We start from the raw sequence: 27,361 nt of genomic DNA, 5'->3' as shown, positions 1-27,361 counted from the left end.
CACAAGGTAACACGGTCATAGTTTAAGGTCTGGCCACTACTCCATGGTGAAAATGTGTGCAGTAAATATGTATCAGTACAGCCTAATAGATAAAAGCATCAAATGGCATGAACCACAGATGAAAGAAAGAAGACAGATAGAAGATGCTTTCATGTAAAGTAAGTCTGCTGGTATAAACAGCTGCTCACTGTCGAGTAAGATCATTTTCCGTATTTCACTGAGTGAGGGACTCCAAACTTGCCCCGTACACAAAGACTATGATTAAGCTAATCTCATTCATATGAGTTTTATGTCATATTGCCCGCATAAACCTATTTGTTTATGAAACAGCATTCTTCGTGATATAGTGCAAAAGAGGGGTAAAAAGAAAACCTTTCTTTGTACTGAAGAAAAGCCCCTACGGGAAGATTATGCAAGCCCAACCGATGATATCACCAAATCAGCGTGGACAGAGAAAAAAAAGGAAGGGTGGGTGTAAGGAAGATGGGATTCAAACTGGGGATGGAAAGGCTGATTTTGAATGAGAGGGGATCTGCTTTAATGCCGGTGTAATGGCTATAGACGGCCTTAATCCTCCCTCTGGCTAGCTCTGGAGCTTTTTCGTTTCCTTTAAAGTTTGTAATGAAATCTACTCCTGTGGTGACTAGCTGCCACATGACAAAATTACAATCAATTAAAGAAGAAATTCGCACCTCTAGGCCCATATACTTTGCACATACACATACATTAACTCTATAGGCAAAAAAAGGAAAAGGAGGTCCATGAAGGTCAAACTAGCCTGCGGGCACTGAGGGTGCTTGTACATGTAGAAACCACTCAAACATCCAAACATTATTTATATGCCTATAAAGAATTTTTTCTTGAAGTTATGTGGACTGGCAGAGAATTATTGATTTATAAACGTTTATATAAGCCATACATGTTAGCATCAGGCAGTATTTACAGCTGCTTTTTTAGATGATTGTGGCTTTGTTTTTAAAAAGTACTCAAATCCAAGTGACCAGCTGAAAGATCTCGCGTTATACCCAAAAACTGTATAAAATTGTCAAAATATATAAAAACATAAGCTAAAGATTGCAGCTCACACATTTGCTGAGCCACTAGCTTATTTAAAAAAATGTTTAACCTTGCAAATTAAGATACTGCTGTTCCTCCTTGGCAAGGGCAATACCAGGAATTTCACCAATTTCATATGTATGAATTATTAAAGCAAACACTCCTATTTCCTTATATATTGACATAAAGGATTTGAAAACCACAAGCAGCAGGAAAAAAAAGGACCACAGTGAAAGCAAGTGTGGAGAGAGAAACCAAGTGGAAAAAGCAGGAGACTTATCTTACCTTCAAGCACTGTAAGCTTGGCACTGGTGTTGATCTCGCCGGCGCTGTTAGTGGCCGTGCACTCGTAAATGGCTTCGTCTCTGTGCGTGCGCAGAGGTTGGATCCGCAGTACGGAGCCCGAACCGTCGTCAAATTCAATCACCTGAAAAAAACCCACAGGAAAGTAAAGATGCAGGAACTCCACTTTTAGTGGCCTTGATATTACACTACCTTTATTATGCGATATAAACAACATACATTCCTACATGCAGATTACTTGATTTTTTCTAATGTGGGAGGTGAAGCATTTTTTATTTGTCATTGGTGCTCTTTTACTAGTTTCTATGTATCCCTTCAATCCCCCCTTAATCAAAAGGAAAAATCAGCTGAGGTCACGTCTAAAAACACTGACACAGAACAGAAGAAGTACAAACCAATAGCTCCTCAGGTACCACAGTTATGTAATGTCACAGAGGTAGGAGTGGCCAGAAATGGCGAGAACCCCCAGCTAAAGTATCCCCTCATCTTCAAAGGGGAGCACAAGTGGGAGGGGAAATACATCACATACGTTACAGTGGTGCGTGCCCAGAGATGGTGTAGCCGGGGGACACGGGGGAAAGGATGAGCGTGTGAAAAAACAAACAGAGATGAAACAGACTACATAAATCAAGATGGAGGGAGATTAAAGAGAAAGGAAGATTGTCTAGGTTCCCTTGGAGAACTGAAGAGTCGGTGTGATGCTCAATAACAGGGGCAAGCCATTGTGCGTCCTGTGTGAATGTGTCATTTGTGTGAATGCTGCCAGTCCGCACGCACGTGTGGATGCGTCTGGTCTCAATGAGAGGTTATAAAAGCAGTCTAACGTGCTGTGTTTGCTCCTGCCTGCATTATGTTTGTACATGCAAAGGTGCTCAGAGATGTGAAAGTCACGCATGAGTGCCCACCTCGAAGCGCTGGGAGCTGACTTTCTTGCCTTTCTTCATCCAGGTGATTCTTGGTTTCGGCTCCCCTGTGGCTTGGCACACAAACGATGCAACTCCGCCCGAGATGCCCGTCTGATCCTCAGGGGATTTGACGAAACTTGGCAAGCCTGAGGAAGACGAGGTGAAAGGGATAGAGTAAGGAAAATAAGTTATTGACAGGGAAAGAGGCTGAGACTAAAGGGAGAACTTATCTATCGGTGTCACTTTTCTCCACATAAAGGCAACCCTGAGAAAACCCACACAGGCATTGTTGCTGTGCACACCTGCAGCTCAGTCATGAGAGACACGTCTAGTCTTTGTGTGCTTGTCACTGTATCATGTTCTTACCTTTAACCTGACACATGGTTTAAAACACGACGAAGTTTCTCACTAGAAAAAAATACACTTCTGTTAATTGGGCTGTTTAGCTATCAAATAGTTGGCATATCCCAAAATTGGAGAGTGCCAGCTATGATTTGATACTGTACTGCCATGGAGAACACCTCCAACTGTGATTTCTCCCATTTGCCTTTAGGGTTCTACAGGGCAACACACTCAGCACCATTGTACATACGACAATGGAGTGTTTCAACAGCCTGTCAAGGCTGACGTGATGCTACAATGTGCATACCTTAGCTCTACGTAACAACTGCAATGCTTTATGCTTTATCTACAGCCTCAGATGTGCATAATCTTGTCTTCGGCACCATGACACAATGTCCCTATTGCAGCTCTGTCAGCTCGTGTTTCATCTCCAGAGTCATTAAAAAGGGAGGTAGGGAACACCTAGACCACAGATGAGCAGACTGCCCCATGGAGACATGCACAAGGGGATAAATCATTATGCCGTGTACACACAGGAGACGCCAGCTTCCCATTTCTGAGTACACGCTGGGGAGAAATCCAGCAATGGCTTCCACCACTGTTTCTTGTTATAGCATAACATTTGTATTTTTTTTGGAAAAGAAGCATGTGGGGAGGTTCACTATCTGGTTAGCACAACGCTGTAATTTTTTCAGAAAAAGAAGCTCCACCTGCTACATCCTCACATTCTGCACTCACTTGGCTAAAGAGAGAGAGACAGAGGTGGTGTTGGCTGTCCTTGCTTGAGGACATATCCACAGAGGTGCTTCCTTCAATGCAATGCAGTAGTTTTACAATAAAAGGACACGGCAAGCCTGCAGGCAGTTGCGTGTGCATGCATACATACCATATGTTACACATATTTAAATTCAACTGGTTGGAGGAAGAAAGGCACTACCACGGTGTGAAGCACCACAGAATAATTGATCGACATGCAGACGTCAATATTTTCTAGTGACCTTTGTGAAAATATGCAAATTCTATTGATTTGAGGTTATTTCTGCTAAAATATCTTCAAAATGAAATCTTTTGACATTAAAATTTCATGAAATTTAATATTAATTTCAAGTCTTGACATGATATCATGACTTTCTTAGTTTAAAATGAAATGAACAGCAAGCACATATTTATTCTTTCAAAGCTGAGACAACGTTGCCAGTACTTAGGATAAAAAATATAATATAACATAACAGCAGTGTAGGTCAAATAAAAGCTAAAAAACTCATAAGAGTGTGTTACGAAAGGTAAACGTGTTTGTCTCTTGTGATGATGTCATGTTGTTTAAATGCCATGTAACGGCACATAACGGTCATATAACTGTCTAAAAAAATGTAACACCTTAAAAAAACCCAAACAAATCAAATGTACTACAGCACAGTAAAGTGTTAATGGGAAGTCAACCTGATGTTGATCTTGTCCCCAAACTCACCTGACATTTGAATTCGATTTTTGATATTTTTTTTTGTCCTGGTTATTTTCAGGAACAAGTTTTAGAAAACAGATTCAGCAACTGCGAAAGCACAATAATCTATAGCATCAGAATGTGGCTGTGACACACATGCATGTGGCGGCAAGACACCTGAGTTAACAAGTCCACCCTGATAAGCATTAAGAGTGTATGCCTGAGCATGCCTGAGCCTGCGCTTGGGTGGTGTGTTGGAATGCTCAAACCCTGATTATCAGCCATCAGTCTTAGAAGAGTTGCTGCCAACATCTGTCTGTTGCAGCAGCATTCAGACTGATGTCAGGGTTTTCACTTTGTTGCATGGATGAAGGATCAGACAGTATTAAAATAGTTCAGCGCACATGATTCAAATTAAAGGACATAAGCTTGTGTATTGCCACACTCATTTAAGTTAGAAACTGCTGGATCTTAGAAATCTTTAGGATTTTAAGGATAAACAGAAAAACAGTGGAAACTGGACTCATGGAGCTTTTCCCGTATTAATCCTCTTAAACAAGCTTCCCCTGAATTTCGATAGTTGACCTGTGACTCACGGGCTAAACTGTGGCAAATTCAGAGCTCTCATCGTTAATCCAGATCTCACCGAGCATCAATCACAAAATCACAAGTCACTGCGGTGACCCTGAACCACAGACTTATACATGGGGTTAATGGTGGTCCTACCACACTCCACTGAAAGGACAGAGGCATTTACTTTTGAACTGCGAGAGTTGGTGTTCCTCTGTCAGCACAGCCACCACTGAAGGGTGATATCAAACTGTTGGGTTTGTCAGTTCTTTTCTTAGACAGACAAAATCCAGACTCAACCTTTTTTCTTTGCCTGTGTCCCATTTTCCTGGCTGTCAGACAGTTGTCACATGAAAACAATGGCAGGGACGAGGTGGAAAACACATAAGCCTACCTATGCAAATCTTTCTCTCAGCCACTGACTATGAGTTTTGGGCTGCACTCTCTTTATGCTTTGATACAATACATTCAAAACTCATATCTTGACATGCGCTCTTCTCTCTGGCAATGTGTGGCAAGTGCTGCCATAACCGTCAGGCATAGTGCTTTGCTGCAAGCTGCCAGAATCGTAGGGTTGGGGTTACTGGCTCACGAGTATTGCTTATTTACCAGAATTTGGCCATAATAGAACAATGCTTTAATTAGTATCACTAAACTGGGTTATCAAAATCAAAATCACTCAAATGACTGTTTTAATTACCAAATAAATAAACCAGAAAGATCCTACATGCAAAACAGTGCTGCTGTACACAAACAGCAGCCTGGTTGGTGGAACTGAAAAAAATGTTACTAGAGCAAAAAGCCTTTCATGTTAGAACTAATGAATGGAATAAATGAATTAATCAAAGCTCAAAACAATACATGCAAGTGAAAAACACTCAGTTTTGGACTAATAGGTGTTTCTGGTGTACCCCCACAAATACAGAAAGGCATTAACCTCATTATCAAACAAATTGAAGGGTTATTAGGGAAACAAATGCTAGGCCTTTTTGTTCAAAAACGTCATATAAAGTGCCAGCTTAAACAAGTAACAATATTTAGCATTTATGATTAGTGTGGTGATTGAGTGTATTGAGTGTAAGGTGCATTTTTCTGCACTACTAATGTGAAATTTAAATATGACCTCGGGCGCGGGGTATTGACAAATCTCTATAGATCCTGCTTTTAGAAAACACCAAAGGAGCCTAAAGGCTATGTATGGAGGGGGGATTAAAAAGCTTCTCTCATTTAACCCAAAGCCTGCAGCAGCATTTGTGAGGTCTGAGGTCATTAGACAGATAAAAGGTATTGGGGTTTCTGAACTGCAGGAGGGCAACAGATCTGGGTTTGTCCTGGCTCAGAAATAATCTCAGTGACATATCAGTCAGTATGCACAGTAAAAGCAATGAGCTGTGCTTTGTGTCTCATGCTTGAGCTTATAAAACTGAAAGACTGTTACAACCTTCATTCATTTACTAGTGATATTTTCTTTTGTTGACTCTGGCTAACACCTTTTGTATGCATCATACTTTCCTAAGCAGCCATTCAGTTTGCCTTTTTCCTAGTCGGGGGCCTCAGAGCAATGCTGGTAATAAAAGCAGAGACAGCGGGGAGAGTTGCGTAAATGGCACTTGTGTGGCTAACAATTAGTCTATTCCCAAGCTTGCCAGAGTGCCCAATGAGAGCTACTCAGTAGTGTAGAGTATTAGGGATCGATACGCACATGGCACAGTGAAAACCATTAATTCTTATTAATAATGGATTAGCAAGTTATCATTTTCATGAGGCAACACTTAGTGTAAATTTGTCTGATGGCATCAGCACTGGTTGTTTTAATGGAACACTTCCATTAAGGCCTTTTCAGCCCATTAGCAGCCAACTTGTTTGCAATTAATGCCATATAAAGCTGCCTCCCCTGCAAGTTATTTACCCCGATAAAGTCAACTGCACTTCAGGCTGTTTGTTTAAACCAATAAACATCATGTGTGCTATCTGCACTATGGTTTTTACAGCTGAATGCCAAGCATTGTGTTGTACATAGCACATTTTACAATTATCGGGGAAGAGCCATAGGAGTGGAAGTATGACGAAGCTTTACTATCGGGGCTTTTAAAAGCCTTAAACATCGATATAAGGAGACAGAAGTGCAACCGTCTCTGTGCAAACAGTGCAGCAGTTCAACAGCTATTTAATTTCATGCAGTGTAAATTACGGCTGCAGCTCATATTTTTCATCAATTAATCTGCATTATTTCTTCTTTTTTATCATTAGAAAATGTCAAAATGCCTATTCTAGTCCCACAACCAAATGCTGCAGTTAATATGGTGAACAGTGCAAAACCCAAATACATAGTTTTAACTACTATTACTACATGATATTTCATGCAAAACACAGAAAAGCATGAAATCTTCAAATTTAAGGAGCAGAAACCAATAAAAGCTTTGACCTTTTTTCCTACCAAACAAAGAAACAAACATAATATATTATATGGACCGGTTCTTCCTATGTTCTACTTTACATGATTTATACAACATGCCTCACCCACGTATCTAACGGTCGCAGTCTGAAGAAATAAATCAGAGATCAACTTGTGGTTCATGCAGACTGGAGCGGCCAAGGATCGAACCACCAACCATCTGATTAGCAGATCATTTGCTACTAACTACAGCCACCGCCGTAATCTCAAAACTGTAACCAATTTATTTTTGCCTGTAAGTTCACTGTCTAGTATTGTCACCTTACTTGGTTTCCGACCCAAGAAACGCTTTTGTGGATGGTGCACTATCATCTCCAGCTCATTAATAGTCAGTTCACGCTGCAGTCCCTTATGATAACACAGACACCAAAGGAACTTACTTTCTTAGAATGGTAGCATAGTGGCTGAAGATTGATGGAGCTTTATATGTGTTATCAGAACGTAAGTGAAATCTCAAGAGTAATGCGATTCATCACGACCGAGATACTGTACTTAAGACAAAATGTCAAAACCTATAGCAGAGACAAGAGAAAAGAAAAACATCAAACTTTCAGGGCCCCCCTGGACCACGAAGACAGGCTTTCTATCAGGCCTTCCAGCTTTCCCTGAATTATTCAAGGCAGTGGAGAAGAAAAAGAACTCTAAGTGCAATTATCCTTCATTCCTTTCTTCCCAGTGTAAGCAACATTAATGTAATAGCTTTCATCTTCTCGGGCCGATTAGGAACGACGGAGGTATCTCTCAACCCTGTGCATCTCTTCTTGACTGTCAGTCAAATTATGACATTTGAAGAAAAAAAAAAAACAACAACCATGTGCTGTGGTGACTTCTGCTTCGAGTGGGCATTTATAGGAACTGTTTAAAAAATATGGAAGGATAAATGTTTCATTGTGTACTTTTTGATGGTGAGAATGTGGGTGTTCCTGATATCACACGATTGGGAGTCTGAGGTGTTTTATTACCTGTGGCATTTAAACTGGCGCCTAACCTAGATCTAGTCAAAGATGATTCACTACCTGCAACTTCTTTCAACCCACATGAGTCCTTAAGGTAAAGATTTCACAGAGATTAGATAAAGGCAGAAACTCCACTATGATTTCTTTGTTGCGCTCTCTGAAGATAAAACTATTTTTGTTGCAGATGCTGTTTTCCCTTTTTTTTTTGAATTATCATTATGAAATGAGGGCAAACCATAATATGTATTTTACAGTTTCCCTTCCTCAGAGCTAATTGCTTGCTGGTGGGAGACTCATTACATTATTTTCTGAATATAACTGGCACAAAGTCTATCACATAATGTGAATGATGTAAATGTGAAATTCAAAAAAAATGGTCCCCATCTTCAGCGAGTACGTTTTCCATCTCGGTGCCACTATCCCACCTACTAGAAAAAACATGCTACAGTAAGGTGTCAAACTCCAAAGCTCATCTGCATAACCCTGGGGCAACATCAACTCACATGTTTGTTTAGTTCGCTTGCTGAAATGTTCTCATTTGCACTGTCACTTAAGTGTCTTTCCCCTCTTTTTGAAACCAAGAAGGATAACTCACTGTTGCATTTGAAGGCATGTGTGGGTGGTAACCTGGGGATACTCTGTAAAACAAAATATGAAGCTGGAGAAGGACATTCTGAAACCACTGTGAATATATAATAAAGCATATTGAAATCCAAAGTTTCTACCAGCACAACGTGCAACTCATTGACTGTTGGGGGGCTTTGTTAATGCTGCTAGTTAAAGTCTATCCTTGGCTCGGACCCTGACATTAATAGAATAGCGTGCAGAAGATGTTAAGTGTGTTAAGCGATCCCGGGAGACGGTGTGTTTGGGGCTCAGCTGCTGAGATGGCTCCTAGCTTCTTCAGAGATTCCATTTTGGGGTGAGCTCATCATCCATCACCGCACACCCCCTTGCGACCCAACTAACCTCATTAATTTGCCTCCCCTAGATTAGCCTTCCCTCTGAGACCACAAGAGCCCCAACCATTGTTTCCGTCTTCACACCCACATGGCCTGGAGGTCTTAAGTAATTCAACTCTCCACTAATCAAAATTGAGGGGGAAATTAAATTATGTTACAGGAGGAACATAAAACACAACAACATGTGGTTTTAAACGGGCGTGCATGTTCTCTGGTGCCCCCCTTATGATTTATAGTCTTAGGTGATCATTTGCAAACAAAATATATCCCACTTGACATATATTCAGGCCATTAGGGTTGAGATAAATGCCTGTAAGCGCAGGACACTCTGAAAGCAAACAATACGTAGGTGTGCGCCTCTAAGTTGTCTAATTGTGTCTAATTTAGAGCCAGCTACCATGAATTTCAATTTAACACGTAAAAGGCCTGTAAGAACTACTGTGGTACATTAAGGGAACTAATGTTTCTTTTGGCAATAAGAATATGACGATGATCAGAGAACTGCAATGTCTTTTTCTCATGTGCCCTTCTCTGGAAGGACACTAGACACTAGGAAACGCCTGTCGTCCTGTGGCAATTCTGAAACCAGGACACAACATAAGGTTTGGGTGACTGCCTGTGGCTCTGCTGTTGAGCTCCCTAATTAAACTATTAATCTCACATCATTAACCTCTGATGCCCCTTTCCTCCCTCTATTCTGACATTGCTGCGCTGGCTTATGAAAACAACTTCCGATAATTCTCTCCAACCTCTAAGATTTGTTCCTCGGGCACTTCATCTTATACATGTTGTCCTCTTACCCTATGATGCTTTTCGCAGCTGCTTCCTCAGAGTACATTTTGTATTGTTTGCCTCCTCTCTCATTGTGCCTGCCTGTATGATGTGTGTGGACCCCAGCTGTGCGCTAACTGCATTACTCTCCAAGTGGCTCTCCAAGGTGGATATGGTTACTTTTAATTAAAAAAAGAATCAATTTCTATCCCTGTCAGTTTCTGAACTGGGTGACCATATGGATACTTAAAAACACAATCCAATTTTTGTCCCCCCAGCCCCCCATCTGGTCACCCATCTCCAAACCACTTTGGCATCAGTCCATTGTAGCAAATTTAGAAATCACTCTGTGAAGAGTGTTTCATAGGTTTCCTGAGCACATTGCATGGATTTAAAGGATGTTTTAAAGAATAATAAAAAATTCTGCGCCTTGTTAAAGGGAAAGCCTTTGTTTAAAGCCAAAAAGAACAAAAAACTACTGTTTAAATATATAGCATAGATTGCACATGGGATACCTGTTATTTATGGTTGAGCCATTGTTCAGTAACAATGAAACAATAGTTAAAAGCACTGGTAATCTGTAATTACTCTATTTGCAGTGCAAGGATCATAAATAAGAATCTCAAAGATGCATTGTGGGACAGAGAAAAGTTATTTTAAACTTGTTAATTATGATACAGCTGAAGTAGAGTGACAAGAAAAGGCCCGGACACAAAAGAAGACTCAGCAGTCTTGCCGCACCTCACATGAAAAGCAACCCAAAATTATAACATGAGAAGAGCGAGAGGAGACACATACATCAAAAGCTTATTAAAGCCAATGAAATAACTCACAATGACAGCGCTACAAAAAGATAACCATTACATTTAAGTGCTGGGTATGTGACTTTGAGGCTGACCTTGTGGGCCAGAGGCCTATTGTGTAGAAGGAGGCTGTATAGAGAGCTAGTTGATTAGGCAGAGCTCCCTGGGGATCGATGGGACGTCTGTGATCAGCACTCAGAGTAATCACTCTGTATTGTACGCCTATTCAATGATGCTGTAAGATGAATGATGTCAGAAGGCTATAACACTGATAGGGCTCGTGGAGAGTTTCCTGTACCCGTGCTGCTAAATCATGATGAATTGTGCCATCTTTAAGTGTCATGCCAAACAAATAGTATGGAAACAAATTTTGAAATGTATCAGATAATAAACTATATATATATATATATATATATATATATATATATATATATATATATATATATATATATATATATATATATATATATATATATATATATTTTTTTTTTTTTTTTTTTAGGGGTGCAACGATATTCGTATCGATATTGAACCGTTCGATACAGTGCTTTCGGTTCGGTACGCATATGTATCGAACAATACAACATTTGTAATTTATTTGATCAATTTTCCTTCTGACGATGCTGTCTGTGTTGAGCGCTCAGTGAATCTGCGTTCGACTACTCCGCCTAGGCTGCACTGTCGAGCGCAGATCTACTGAGCGCTCAACACAGACAGCATCGTCAGAAGGAAGAGGGCAGGGCACCTCCCCCACCCTCATTCAGATCTGGCGTTTGGAATTATTTTGGTTTTCATGTGACGTATGACCCTGAAGGTAAGCGAGTCATGGACTAAAGTAAAACAGTATGTTGGATGTGCCACGCAATGCTCAATTACATGGGTGGGAGCTAGTGTGTTAGCGTAGTTAGCTCGTTGAGGTGTTGGCCGTCTAGCCCCATGCACGGAGCGATCGGCGGTAGCTCGTTAACGGAGATTTGCCGTGTTGTGGCGTTAAGGTCATTTCAACGAGATTAACCTGAAAGCACTAGTGGGAACACAACGAATATGACTGCACATTTACGCCGACATCATCCTAGTGCAAAGACAAGTGGAAGCAGACAAAAAAAAGCAAGCATGCTACTAACTTTAGCCGAGTCATTTAGACAGCTGTTAGCACATGATTCTCCTTATATGTTTAATATGCTGCTGAGAATATAGCCCAGAAGAAGCGGATAGTATAGCTTTTATTTTGGAAAGAGCCATTTCTCTGTAATAAACTCTCTTTTCCAAAGATGAGTGATTCCTCAATCAGATACAGGGCTTGCAATATCGCTAGCCCGACGTCCCGGAGCTAGCGATTTTTTTCAGTCGGGCTACCAAAATCTATCTCTTCCCTGCCCGTCGGGCTATTGTAGGAAAAATATATGTCAATGCTTTTGCATTCTTTCAGAAATGTAGCTGGGTAATTATGTCATTGGCATCGGTGATCCACTGTCAATATGTGACATATTGAAGTCGCGTTTGAATTTGCGCTTGTTTTTTTGCTTTCACTTTGCAATCGTGCGAACTGTGTATAGAGAGCGACAGCACTGATCTGTGAGTGATGATAATTTGTGCACCAATTCCTCTGACATCGTCTTATTAATCGTTAGCTTACTATGCAAACATGACAAGTGAAATCTCCCGCAGCTTAAACATGTGAGAGGTTGATCGCGCAGAGAATCGCTGAGCTTATGTGAGTGAGTGTGTAAAAGCATTTCAGTTCTGCTGAGCCAAATAAGACAGGTCAGGGTGAAGAAGTGACAGCCAAAGAAAAGCTTACCACAAAACGGAAAGTTATGACAAATCAGACTATAAGGCAAAAAGAAAGTGCAGCTTTATGGTTTCATGGACAAAAGAATTTCTGTGGCTGCGATATGACGAGCTAAATAACCAGGGCTGCACATAAGTGGTCCGCAGGTGCGCATTCGCTGTCAAAATAAAAAACACGCACAAGGGTTAGGGTTAAATTTAAAAACTGTACTTTTGAGTTAAAATATATATTTATAATTTTAATAAATGACAAATTAAAAATGCATGAACATTTTTTTGTATCGAAAAAATATCGAACCGTGACACCAAAGTATCGAACCGAACCGTGAATTTTGTGTATCGTTGCACCCCTAATATATTTATATAGATAAAGACTAATGTATGGTTTCTATCCAAGGGTGTGTTCTGACACTGCTGACATATGTTTGCTACGTGTGGTTTCTCTGCCCGCCTAACTTGTTCAAGGGGGAGACAAGAGCATCAGACTGAATCCATGTAATCAGAAACTTGCCAGGTACTCCGCCCATAATATCTGTCTGGTGTCTGCTCTGTAATACAGGAAATCCAAACCCAAAACATCAGGCTCACATAACTGAGTTACATACAAATTATAGGCACAGAAATGCACACAAACCTGCCATTAGTGGGAGGTGTTATTTTTACACCCCCTCTCACCCCCCAGTGTCTTATTTTAATTCTATGTCTGTTTGCTTTACAGTCTGGATAATAGTAGTCTGGGCCTTTTTCCCATATGTGCTTACACTAACCTACATGCGTATTTAACCCCAGACCACAGTCAGGCTTTTCTGTGAGTTACTTTATGATGTGTCCCTTATTTGTCTATGAATATATGCACATGTGCCAGCTCGTCACATCAGACTATATTTGTACTTTAAATTAAATGTTTCACACTAAATAAAACTAAGACAGAGACAGGGGTGGGGTAAAAAACAAAACAAAACAAAAATAATCAAGATTTAGGTTAAACATTAATGCTCTGTTTGAACAGATTAAACACTATTCTGGTTAGCTGTGTATATCTCCGGCCCGTAGAACCATCCAGACTGGTGCGTGAAAGAATCAGCACATTTATATACCATCTTAATTTCTTCTATGCCCATGACGTTGCCGTCTTTGGCAGGGCAGTGCTTCTTGGCTGCGCCCGAGACCCAAAGGTACAGCTGAGGTGACATATCTCTTGGAGCGCTTTCTCTGAGCCAAAACTGTCACTCGGATTGACAACCGGGCACAGAGGCCGATGGATCTCCGCTGCCTGCATTGTGTGCTTATTTTTAGTTGAGATGTTAAAGCTCTTTATACTTGGGGACACGCATTAGACAAGCAGCTATTTCTGTTTGCTGGAATCCACTGAAGGCATGAAATGTAAATGGAATCTATATTCTATTTTAAACAAAGCTCTGCTCTGCACAGCGTGAGAGCTTGCTCTCCTGATGTATTCAGTTAAAGTGCACCTTTGTCACGTGTTAAATTCCACTTATAGCTATGGCAGTCCTTTTAAATCAAGAGAACGCCTCTAAATGAAGCTTAATGTGTTATTAGACGGTGGGAAAGCCAGGGCAGAACTTCACAGGTACATGAGCATACTTACTGTCTGCTAGAGAAGAGAAGACTATGCAGCTGAGTAAAAGCAGGAACAGCAACGCCCCTCTGGGGAGAAGGGGCCCTGCCAGGTGAATATTAGGCACCATGTTCAAAGTTGGCACTGCTCCCTCCTCAGTCCCCTGCTAGACGCGTCCCACTCTGACAGGATCAAAGACTAACACCTGGGAGAGCAAACACATGCAGAACAGGGGTACAGAACCATTAGTATTCAAACTCACGCTATATTTGCATATATTTGAATGAGCATAATAACACAGTAATGCAGAAATATCAAAAGCAAGTCGCAAAGCAGAACCAAAGACACAGAATCTTTGTATACTTGTAAGAAAACAACAGCAAACGTTGCTGGAGATCTTTGCTCGCGATCAACAAGGCATCTAGTACCCACAACAAATCCTGCTCGGGGCAGGGGGAAGTAAGCAAAGTGAATGTAACACAAAAAGTACATCAGCAAAGGAGTCGGGGGGAACAAATGCTGCACAGTTTTACAGAGAAATTATTGGGAAAAAATAAAAAGAACAAAGGGGGGGTGGAGGCGAGCTTAAGCCTCTCAGCGCACCTCTTACAAAGGGGATCAGTTAAAACCCCAGTGGACCAACTAAACACAACTCCCCAAAGACCACCTTAATGTTCCCCCATTAGGAAATTGAAACGGTGACCAGATGGGTTCGAATCACACAAAGTGCAGTGATCTCAGAGTGACATGTATGCATACATAAACACTTAACATATAACACACCCCAAGGGGGACATGGCTGACCAACAAGCCTGCAGCAGGTGTGCCACAAATGAACAACAATTAAACGAGACAGAGAGCATTTCTCCTTTGTGTTAAGTGGAAACAGAAAAATCAAAAGCTGTCCCTCAAATGGAATGGCACAAGAACCGATGCTTTGTCTTTTCAGGAATTAGATTTAGTGAAGGAAGATTACTAAGCCAACTGATTAAGAATTTAGATATATGACCTTAAGTTTGTTACAGCCTCCAGTTTCGATGCCTAATGCTATTATAAACAAAGTAACTGCGTATCTCCATTAATGAGCTAACTAAATTTCTTATCCCTACTCCCTTGCCCATGGCCATCTGCGATGAGTAATCATAATGCTGTAAAAGAGAGCACAATATGGTATAGATAGATATCTCTCTTTTGATGGAATTAAAGCAGAATCTCCAGAGGACTTAAAAAAAACTGAATTTAAATGAGAAAAGTTCTGAAAGTTTGACTAAATCTACTTTTGTCTTAAAGAGAGCAGCCTGGTGATGATTCTGTACAAAGCTTCTACAAGAAGAACTGAACAGAAAACCCCAAAATCTAAGTCGGTCTTGTTCAGTCTCACTGCTCAGTTCACTGCGGTGGCTACACAGTGCCGTTTGCTGATATGTGTTAAAAGACAAAGCGCTCACAAAGTGGAATATCCTGAGGCTGGGTGGCCAGTCAGCTCCAGTCTATTCAGTTTAGCTAAATACATTAGAGCATCAGGAACACAATGCCTCCAGTATCTCGTGGAGGAAAAAAAACTCTTAATGCTGTGGGCTCTAATCCTGTGGAGGTGTTGAGCAGCCCATTACTCATGTGGCTGTTTCAATGCGGGTAGAAACAAATAAAAAAATAAATAAAAAAATGCACACAACGGGCAACTCTTCGACCGCCCTCTTTGTTAAACAAGGCAGCTGAAAACAGTCTATACAATAGCTATTAGATAAAGTTATTTTTCTTTATCTGAGATCTGCTTTCACCTCCTTTGACATGTCACTGGGCAAACAAAAAAGCAGGCACGACCGAGTTAAAACTATGTGAAGGAATGCACGCGAGTCCCTGCTCATGCCTCACCTGGCCACAGTAGCAGACAGCCATCACTGACAGCTAGCTCTTTATCACCGTTTGTCACTTAAAGGAATGTTCCTCTAGGCTTTTATGTCTGCAAAGCCAATCTTTTTTTTTTTTATTCTTAACAAACGTGGCGTCTAAGGAATTTCCAAACACCGTGTACAGTCGACATCATCTATCGTCAGTGAAAGTTCAAGCTGTGATCGTATCAAACTGTATTATACTCCTCCCTGCACGCAGAGTTTTGGAGAATACCCACAAGTGCAGCGGAAATCATTTAAAACCCCTGTGGCAAAATAATTTAAAAAAGAAGCCTCCCTCTGCGCCTTTCACCTTAACTGGTAATGAGAAAGCGGTTTATTGTCGCTGTGTTAAAGCTGTTGCAGTGTGGGGAAGAAAAAGATACACAAACACTCGGCTCGGGGTGCCAAAGAACTGGATCACACCACCACTCTGTAACTGGTATTAAAGACATTTAGAACCCGTTTTTATTTCAAGCTAATACCTCAAGTTAGCTTTGCAAAAAGAAAAAAAGAAAAAAGTTTGTTGGCCGACAAATTTGTTTTGACGTTCGTTTCTGTGTACACCAGTGCTGCGCTGGTTCACGTTGGTGGGTAGAGAAAGAGCGAGGCTGATAGAGCTGGCTACTTGCCGTGCTCCAAACCCTTAGCGGTGGAGGGATATCTTTCACTGCAGATGCCAGAGAGAGGCAGATGCTTTTCATCTTCAATAAGACAAATTCCTAGAGCGAGGTTTATTCTTTATTTATTTACCTACTTATTTATCCCAGTGTAGCCTGGTCCCTCCCTGCTGCACACGAATACTACGGGACAACACTTGCCACTGTGTCCATTTGTGTTCTGGCAGCAGTGCAAACGAGAGGAGGACAGGGCACCAAAGTGGAAAGGGTGCAGTGTGATTCGAAATCTGAGCAAGTGGCTCAGCACACAAGGGGGCATTGTTTGCGAGGACGTGGGAGAGCGCGAGAAAAACAGTAGAAACGTTTAGGGGTGGCTGTCTGCCCCCGTGCAACTGTATATGAATCCTTCTGTCTCGCTAATGATTTCACCCCAAAGCCTGATTTGTGTGCGCGAAAGAGTGACAAAGTAACCAGTGCATATTTACTGCTTAACTGATCGTCCAGATCATTTCAGCTGAGAGACGATAATTAATGTTCACAATAATTAGTCTGCTAAATTCAGGAGATAAACTGTTTTACAGCAACAACAATTAATCCAGTTTGAAAATGAAGTGCACAAACAAAGCTGATTCTTCATGAATTACAATGTGAAAACATGCATCGAAGTTCTGCATATTTTACATCTGTCAAGATTAATTTTCTAGCTAACAATATTTGGTTTGACATTTCCTACTTATATACATATATATATTGGTTTAAACCAAACATACTCCGCTGTCAAGTTAAAGCAGTTTATAATGAACAGAATTTCTACTGTAGGCAAGTTTATGGAAACACAATTAGCAAACCACCCATGACAAGGTGTCCAGATACAGGGAAATAATAAATGCGGCAAAGCCATAGATTTGTTTGTGTCCTCCACCTCATTATCACTTGTAACACACACACACACACACACACACACACACACACACACACACACACACACTTTAATAAACTAAGGGGAGGCCAGGATTAATAAATTCCAGTCTCAAATTTCCTAGACTAGCAAACTGCTGTTAAAGTGCAGAAATTCTCAACAAACCCAGACTTTTTCTTTCTTTCTTTTTTTTTAAAATTTACTCCACATAGTTTGAGATGTAAGTAATGATTCGGAGGCCCGCAGCTACGTGAAACAATTTATGGTGCGACTGTGGTTCTCTCCAATTTGTCAAAGTGCCAAGACCACGCATCCTATAGGGAAGTGATTCTGCAGGAATGGCAGTTTGGTGAAACACAAAGGGAACATGAAAGAGAAGAATCAGTTATTGAACTGATGAAGCAGAAATGAGCCTAAATATAATGCTCCCATTCAACAGGGCATACAGTGACTTACTTCTTATGGAAGCTTTTTGAGCCTTAAGTGTCTGTGGAGCTACATACGATACAATAGGCAGAAGAGTAAGCGGTTTAGTGATGTAATTAACAAAGAAACAATGGCAGGGTAATATCTAAAATAGTAAACTGTAGAGGACAAAAGAGCTTTGAGTGAGCTCAAAAGGAAGGGGAATATAGACACTTAACAGACACCTATCCCGGTCGCCTTGTTTGTCGTCCACGTCAGTTGCTTGTCATTTAGGTTATTAGTCCCTGTGAATGTGTGTGGCAAGGGTGTGGCCACCCATACAGAAATGTCAGTTGGCAGACAGACAATGCAGCTGCACACAGAGAGAGCCCGCAGCCTGAGTAAACACTACTATTACGCTAACTACAGGTAGCATTTCTGCTCTCCAATGTCTCTAACCCTCCTACTCATGTTCTCTATTTCTCCGTCTCTATTTAATGGGTCATCCTGAACGCTGGGAGGTGGGACAGCTGAGATATATGGCTAGCAGCGTGGGGAGCTAATCACGGCCGTCTCTGGGGCTGATAAACCCAGACCAAAGAGGTTTGTGTTGGCGTAACCTGCAAAGGCTCCATAAACACAGTTACAAGCTGAATTTCAACAGCGGTGTTTTGGCCGTTGATTAGTTTTCCATGCCCTAGAAGGCTCACACTCCCTTTTTTTTTTTTTTTAAACCTCAGCAGTGAACACAATATCACAACACCTGTGAGAATTACTCAAGATGGTGAGCACCATATTGTAAAATGAAAGTGCAAAGTAACCAAATTAGGTTTTCCCTCTGACTCGAAAAGCCTTGCTGTGTCTACAGACTTGATGGTGCACGTCCTTTTTACAGAGCTGCAACAAGACTGCACTGAAATTCCCCCTAACAAAGGGTAATGTCCTGTGACCTATCGAATTTTACAGCCATTCTGTTTACAAGCTGATACCACAAAGTTAATTGTTAACACATTATTGCAGAGCTCAAGATTACAAGACTAAAAGACACCTACAACAGACTTGTGCACTTAAGTTGAGCAATAGAAACGATGGCGCACTGATTGTGCTGACCTACAATGAAAGCATGTGTAATAAATCAAGGTATCTTTCTGTCTAGAAGTTTATTTACCACCATTTAATAATGAGGCAATATAGGAGATGTGTAAATTTTAAGTCGACATTTACGCACAGTCTCCATGATGCGTTTTGGCGTCATTTGTGACGCATGAGGGGCAGACGTGATGCATCACGCTACTGTTATTGTCTAACGCAAGCGGCAACTTGCCTCTCAGCAGAATACAAACACCACTGCATATTGGCTTTTCCCATATGATACACTATCATCTGCAATTTGGCCTGATTATATGAACATTTAACAAAAATTCAGACACTTCCATAAATTTCCAAGTGTGGATTTACAATCGGCTCTGTTGGGCTACCAATCTTTTCAACTGCAAATCAATCTGGGAATGAATTACAATGATATGTACTACACATAGTAGAGAAGACATACCAAAGTGTCACTTCCATTTGAATTTATTGAACAAGGATTATTGGCGTTGTGGAGCAGCACAGCAAAGAGAAAATAGCTTACACAACAAAGTGCTTGCTGGCCAAAGGGGTCTGCAATAAATCAAAAGGCAGGCTCAATGTAAAACATACATTCATCAAATAAAAGAAATGCTGCATGTACATGAACCAATCAAGTGCATTAAATAGCAAGTTTTTCCTTCCTTAGCACCCATTTAAACCAGCTCACTTTAAAAACTACAGTCCAACATTCAAGTAAGAAGGTGAATTACAAAAAAAATGTGTCACTCTGTCATCTAAAGGCCGTTTCTTAACTCTACAAGCCTTGTATGGAAAATTCAATGTGAATTTTAGAGATTCTCTCATAGTAAGCTACAGTTTTTGGAGAAAACTACTATAAGCAGAAGGTTTTTCCAACAATTTCAGCCAGATTTTTCTCAGTTTTAAGCTTCCTTCAGATGCTCCCTTATTCGCAAGGGCTCGTCGCAGCGGATGAATCGGCATGTTCTGATTTGGCACAGATTTTACGCTTGAAGCAAACAGTTCCATGGATCTGTGCTTTTTCCCAGTTTTGAACTGGAGCTCTTTCACATGTTAGGCAAATGTACTAACCCCTACATTAAATTGACTGAATCTGGTGCACAACTTTGGATGGTTAGAAGTTTAGAAAAAGTATTGGAAAAACTAAAACGTTAACAAAAGTTATGTGTTCCAAAGCTTCTGACAAAATTAAATACACAAGACCAAAAAAAAAAGCAAAAAAATAATCAAACTAAAAAGGCACAAAGTTCATGTGTACAAACAGCATGCAAGTATAACATCCATGGGGCCAGGGTGCCTCTTCTTTCTCTTAGAAAGTAGAGGTGCTGAAGTCCAACATAGATTTGTGGATAACGCTTCAAAAGTGTGTGCAAAAAAGAGGCCTACAAACCTCGCTCGTCTATATCAGCTATGTTAGGAGGAATGAGGCAAAATTCCAGAGTTATTTGTGAAAAGCTTGTTGCAGAATAATCAAATCATTTGACCCATGTTAAATAATTTAAAGACAATGCTACCAAATAAGCATAGGATGTATGTTAACTTCTGACACCCGAGGAATGCAATTTATTAAATAAAAGGTGACATAAATAATTCTAAAGCTATTTATCTGACATATCATATTCTTAGAATAAAGTCAAGATTTTAAATAACCCAAGGCATGGATTAAATGTCAACCAATGTTAAATATTGAGTTTAAATGTAATTGGCCAAGGGAATAAGCTTCCAACTTCAACTGAACATAAAATCTTAATGTTATTTAGGCCAAGCTAGAATTGCTCAAAGTGGGGGCCTAAAAACTGAGCATGGTAAAAGCAAAGCTTTCTATTTACTTCAGGGTCTCTAATAGTGTATAAAGCCCACAGCCTTGCCCTAGCTGAGAGATTTAAATAGGTTTTAAGATTTCTTTTTGTTTAGTATTTATTTTAGTGATGTCTAGAAATGAATTAGTGAATAATTAATTGCTTCTGTGCAAATAGCCAAACATTAAATTAGCAATATAAACAGACACATTCTCAACAGCAGATGTGCACATATATATCAAAACAAAAAAGAGGCCTACAAACCTCGCTCGTCTATATCAGCTATGTTAGGAGGAATGAGGGCAAATTCAGAGTTATTTGTGAAAAGCTTGTTGCAGAATAATCAAATCATTTGACCCATGTTAAATAATTTAAAGACAATGCTACCAAATAAGCATAGGATGTATGTTAACTTCTGACACCCGAGGAATGCAATTTATTAAATAAAAGGTGACATAAATAATTCTAAAAAGCCATTGATCTGACATATTCTTAGAAGAAAGCTAAGATTTTAAATAACCCAAGGCATGGATTAAATGTCAACCAATGTTAAATATTGAGTTTAAATGTAATTGGCCAAGGGAATAAGCTTCCAACTTCAACTGAACATAATCTTAATGTTATTTAGGCCAAGCTAGAATTGCTCAAAGTGGGGGCCTAAAAACTGAGCATGGTAAAAGCAAAGCTTTCTATTTACTTCAGGGTCTCTAATAGTGTATAAAGCCCACAGCCTTGCCCTAGCTAATATTTAAATAGGTTTTAAGATTTCTTTTTGTTTAGTATTTATTTTAGTGATGTCTAGAAATGAATTAGTGAATAATTAATTGCTTCTGTGCAAATAGCCAAACATTAAATTAGCAATATAAACAGACACATTCTCAACAGCAGATGTGCACATATATATCAAAAGAAACTGCATCTGGGCAAGAAAGATGAGCTAAGACGTCACTACTTGACAGTTAGCTTGTGGACAGATGGTGCCATAAAATGACTAGGCAGGCAGCACAGAAGGCATGGACCCCCCACTCCTCCACCCCTTCGCACCACGCAGAGGACTTCAATCCCCCACCTCCTGGGCAGAAAGCCTCGTCTCCGTCAGCAAAAGACAGAGTGAAGGCATGTGCACCCAAAGACTGGTAAATATAGAGCTCCATAGATCAATAACTGGCCAAACAAGAGGCAGTTGTTCAGGTTCAGCTCATCCATGGATATAATGTGGACAGACTGCAGTGTCCAGAAACAGCAGAAATTTTCCAAAAAGGAAATATTGTAAGAAGTTTAGTTTTAAATGCATATATTTTTTATTTTTTTACATTTGGCACTAAGGTGGGAATATGGGAGCAAGCTTTGTATAGTGTATGAGGATTTCATACTATTCAGCGGGTGTCTGCACTGTTCTAAATCAATTACCTCTAGTCAGTCACTGTTTGGGGTAGGGGGTATTGTAAATCAGCTTGGTGTCAGCCCAGATTAGTAACTGTAAAGCGCTGGGAGTGAAGTTCTTTGGCTGGCATGGACCCTCCAGAGGCCGACATGAGAAAGAAGCTGTGGCCTTAGTGTTCGATGACAGCACAGCAACTGGTTATTGTTTGCCACAATGCTTAGTAAGGTTGGGGTGTATGAGGATGTATATAATGAGACTGGCAGATAATTTACGAAGCTTCTTCCCTTACTTTAGTGTATCCTATAAAAGAAAATAATGCAGGACTTCAGAGACTATTGGATTTGCAATTTTTCATAAAATTAATAAAATTCTTTGATGTGTCTAGAACTTAATTACACAGTTTTTTTTATTGAGAGGTATATCTATATTGCACACCCTAACTTTTGATTGCACATATTCACCAGACTTCTACCGATGACTATTAAGAAAAAGTGGTCATTCATAAATGAAGGAGTGAATGTTTATCTTGTTGCGATCTTGCAAGCAGCTCCTTATCTCACTACATCTGTTTATGCAGATCTACCTCGAAGGAACTGCTAAGTCAGCCACAATAACACCTTTGAAAATCAACCGCTAAACACAGACGTGAGGGTGCGCAGCTGTAGACTGTATTTATTTTATGACACAGAATGTCCTTTTTTATACAATAGCCTACTGAATGGGCTTTTGTGTTCTCAAAGGTAAAACTCACAGATGAAACTGTGCATTGACATAACTTATTATCTATCCCTACATTAGGGCATGTAGGAGTAAAAGGGAAAACAATCCACTGCGGTCTGAGGTACAGAAGAACAAACCCTGTGTTGACACAAAGAATGGTTAGACTAACTCGAGGCATAGTGGGAAAAGCACCTTGTATACAATCAGGCATTTATACCAGGTGCACAAACAAGAACACAAACGAATGCTATTCTGAGCTCTACCCTGAAACAAAAACTCCAGGTGTTACACAAAGGAAAGCTAAGACTCATGGCCAACCTGAAACAGTTAAGACTGGGCAGATTTAACTTGGGTTAGCTGCAATTGCAAATGTGGAAAAAACAAAATCCCTCAAGGTCCTGGTCCAACTTGTGTCCTGCCTTGGATTCCAGGCGGCTATCCTCTCAGCTACTGTCTAACGAGTGAAAAGAGGCAGATTCTAATAAGCTGTTCTGTCTTTCTGTCAGTCTCCGTTTCTCCATCCCCCTGCTTCCTCCTCTCTCTCCCTGACCATGCCTTCTTCTCTGTCTCTTTCTCTCTGTCTCAGCCACGAGCCAGTCTGCTGGAGCAGATGGAACCATATATCCCCATCGCTCTCCAGAGGCCGGAGGATTTAAAATGTAAAAGAGATGAGTGTGGAATAGACAGAGGCCATTCGATAAAGGGCAAGAGAAGCAGGGACTCTCAGCTTGGGCAATGTTCATCAAATGAGGATAATGCTAGCAGGAAGTAACTATGCTCTAGAGCTATCAATTAGGAAGATGTAGGCTCTAAACTAACTCGGCATGTCTGCCAATAAGTTTCTAATCTAACATATTCTTCTACATGATATGAACATGAGATATCGACAAGTGTCAGGGTAGACAAAACCAAATTTTACAATACCAGAAAGTTATTAATATCAAATATAAACATCAGTTAAATGCTGTACGTGCTTTAACAAGAAACAACAAATTAACTTGATTTAGCTCATAAGATTAGAACAATGCCTCAGGTTCTTTGCTGGGCTTTTTTTTTAGCCGAATTTTTTGTTATTAAAAATAATAATAATAATAAAAGTAGATGATTAGTTGTAGTCCCAAACCAACTGAATTCTGATTGGTGCTTACTAGCCACAGGCAAAAAATAAATGAATTACAATAGTAATAATTAATTAAAATAGTACTTGGCTATCTGCTCAGATTGTGTTAGATGGAAGTTTGGAGGAAGACCTGCCTTCCTCTCCTCAGGCCACCTTTCAGGTAATGAGAAAGTATCTGGACACGGCATCTGTCGTCTGGGAAAAGATTCTGCTTCGTCCTCCATCTCTGGGTGGCAGGTTGACGGACAGGAAGAGTGAAGAACAACAGGCGGCCGAGGTCGTGAGCAGTACAATCGATCGCCAGCTGACTAGTAAGGTCCATTATACTGACAGGCCAGAGCCACAACACGACGACCTGCACTTCACCAACGTCCTCATTACTACCTATGAATCTCTCTCTGGGACCAATCTCTCTGGCCCTCGGCCCCTTCTTGCTCTATCTTGCTTTCTCTCTACGGTCCATCTCTCTGGGTAAAGCACAAAAATCATTTTCACTGCCAGTCTGATGGAAGCGTTTCAAAGGAGGAAAAAGCCACACTTAAGCACATGCACTTTGTGTTTATGCACTAGTTTAAGGAATAAATGCAAAAGAAAGACAACATGGGGTATTACATATTGTGAAACACGGGGAAATAAAGCTGAAATGTAAATTCAAGCCTGTGCTATCCTGGAAAGAATTTTAAGTGTCTGCAAAGGAAAACCTCTACCATATTAAACACTTCTTCAACCATCACCCTTTGCCTCTAGTTATACTGAAATCCTTAGTCCTTGGAAGACTTATTTATACTCTCTCCTCTGCCCCACCCCCTTCCACACAGATAGGATTTACCTGCAGCTGAGACAGCCCGTAGACTATCAATTACCGCCAGTGTAGAGTCACTGTTCTGTAGCTTCACTAACAAGACGTTGACACAAAACACACACACAGTACACACAGTGTGATTACAGACCTCATCGACGCATCCAGTTAGAGAAAATCCAGGCTGACTATGAGTCAGACGATTTTAATGACTAATCAAATTGTTCGGTAAGAATCCACTTCATAAAATAATAATTAGACAAGGGCTTCTTCAGAGATTCAGTGCAAACTTACAAATACATCCAATGCAGTAAACTGTTCTAAAGTTGACATAGACAGACTTTCATTTGTGGTTTCACATGTTACAGCAGCACAAAGAACAGGAAGAAAAGTGAAGTAGAACATAACATGCCACAGATTTATTGCCATTTATAGACGAAAAAAAAACACAAAAAAAGCTAAAAAACCAAGTAAACCTCACTCACGGTCTAACCAATCTTTATAGTCACTAATACACATACATGCTGCTCAAAGACATCTTGGGTTCGTAAAAAACAAAAAAGACATGCAATGTGGGACCTTTACTGAAGTCACTCTGTTTAGATGTGATTTCAGACTGTTTGCAAAGTGCTCAAAACAGAGATCTCACCAAATTTCTGCTGACATGTCATCTCACTCTGTGACAACGATTAAACCGAACACCAGGACGTTCCGCGTACAAGAAGACGTGCAGGGACAGGTCCTGTCAGTCATCTCAACAGATCCACCCTGACGCCTAAAGTGCTTCTGTCAGGTCAGCAAATGAAAAGCCATCACAGCCAATGTTGCAGTCGCCATGATGAGGTCATCCCGTAGACTGGTTAAATGCTATCTTGCCAAGTCCTGTTAAACTTGGCTGATCATGTTTAGGCTGAAGGCGTCAGCTTTGATTCCCAGGCTTAGCGTTTTGTTGATGCACCATCACAGGAGATAAACAGTGAGCCGGGAACCAGAAATGATGCAGGGGATGTAGGCTAAAACCAAATGAAACACTTGAGTCTGCAATCAGTAATGCTCGGTCACGTACCGAGTCCATACAGGCCACCGTAATACTGTGAAGTAAGATCTGAGAAAGCGAATTCCTTTTAAGTGAGCCATCGTGTCTAGTCGTGGCAGTAGCATTGGAATAACATATTCGGGTCAAAAAGCTAATGAATGTGCATTAACAATGACTTTTATGGAATCGCTCTATAAAGCACAACATTTTCACAGCTCCCCGTCAAACCATTAAAACCACAAAGCTCAAGAGATACTGAACCAGAGGGATCATTTTTATAAGACTTTGACCAACAAGTACAAAATGTGTTATGCATTATTTACCTCATGCAAGAAACAGATCGCTCTAACAGCAAGTTTAAAGTCCTTTCTCTGGTATAAACAGTCAACTTGGCATATATTTGAATTTAATTTCATCGCACAAAATGCAAAGGGGCTTTCCTCACTGGTTATCCATATACTTCCCCCTTCCTCAACCAGTCCTCTTGTCTAACAGTCAGCCAAAGCGGCCAAGTCTCCCATGTTTACTAATGTAGAGGCAACCCCTTTATCAGGGAAGAGATTTGTAGGGAGGAGGCAGGGGATTAGCCATCAAATTACCAGGCAGACAGCATCCCTGCTCCAGGGTTGTGAAGCAGTAATCTCTAAGGCTAAAGGGGGAGATCCAGATAAAGGTTTTGGGATTGGTGCTGTGGAACTCCAAATTGTGCATAGGCGGAATATACAAGTGTGTTTTAGGGGTTCAATATTTTTAAGCAAGCTTTCCCTTCAGTTGTTTGTTATGGAAACTACCTTCACAGAACAAGACAAGACCACATCGCATGCTTTCATGATGTTGGGCTTTGTGGCATCACAACCAAGCCCAACACCCCACAGCGCAAGTCTAGAGGAAAAGCTTTTAAGTAGGAATGCTGTAGCTAGGCAGGGCTGGTGGAATTAAGATTTCAGTGGCATTGCCCATGGTTCTTGTATTATCACCCTCCCTTAAACAAGCAGTGCTCTCCTCAGAGAATACCCCCTGGACACAGGAATGTTTCATCAATGCCGCAGCCTCCAGCATCCTTACCGGGCCACAGTGGGCCAAGAGGCGCTGCGCAGGCAGGCTATAAATAAGTCAGGCGTTATAATGAAGCCAAATGAATCTCCATCCATCTTCCCAAAACAAGCCTGGGACCCAAGAGTTCTGCAGGAGGAAGAGTTATTACCTGTGTTTGAGGATTGAGCCACAAGATGAACAAAAACTAAATGTTTGATCTTGAACGCATCCCACCACAAAACACACATTCTGTGCTCTCCAACGCAAGCATGTCCAAATCCGTGTATGAGTAGCCAAGAGTGTGAAGACTCGTTATTTCATTAGAAGTGACACACGTGGGCTGATAAAAGAAGTGACAGGAGGGCTGATAAAGTAATGAAGCAGAATGTCGGGTTTAAGCACAGCAAGGCATTAGAAGAAATTGGGAGGCTGAGCAAACAAAGGTGCTGGTGGAGGCCCAGGGATAAATCAGCCACATGATTATACTTCCTGAACCAAGCACAGAATAAATTAAGCCTACATTTTTTTTTGTTTGTGCAGTTAAGCATCACAGTTATCCCGCCATAATGAAGAGGAAGGTAAAGCTGC

At 40.7% G+C, this 27,361-nt stretch overlaps 1 protein-coding gene across 11 annotated transcripts in view; it reads right to left on the bottom strand.

The window, feature by feature from the left end:
* The window catches only part of LOC309693664 (receptor-type tyrosine-protein phosphatase F), a 161,050-nt gene that overhangs the window by 87,595 nt on the left and 46,094 nt on the right, over positions 1–27,361 (bottom strand). For 10 of the 11 annotated variants that reach the window (XM_082513103.1, XM_082513099.1, XM_082513107.1 and 7 more), the window contains 3 exons: positions 13,965–14,139; positions 2,265–2,410; positions 1,342–1,483 (listed from right to left, as the gene is read on the bottom strand). In XM_082513103.1, coding sequence (XP_082369229.1) covers positions 1,342–1,483; positions 2,265–2,410; positions 13,965–14,064 — 388 coding nt within the window. In that variant the 5' untranslated portion in view covers positions 14,065–14,139. The remainder of the gene's footprint in view (positions 1–1,341; positions 1,484–2,264; positions 2,411–13,964; positions 14,140–27,361) is intronic. The other variant, XM_082513100.1, reaches the window with a different exon arrangement.

Source organism: Aulonocara stuartgranti, assembly GCF_965226115.1.
Source record: "Aulonocara stuartgranti genome assembly, chromosome: 18".
NCBI lineage: Eukaryota > Metazoa > Chordata > Actinopteri > Cichliformes > Cichlidae > Aulonocara > Aulonocara stuartgranti.
This window is presented reverse-complemented; position numbering and strand designations above follow the sequence as displayed.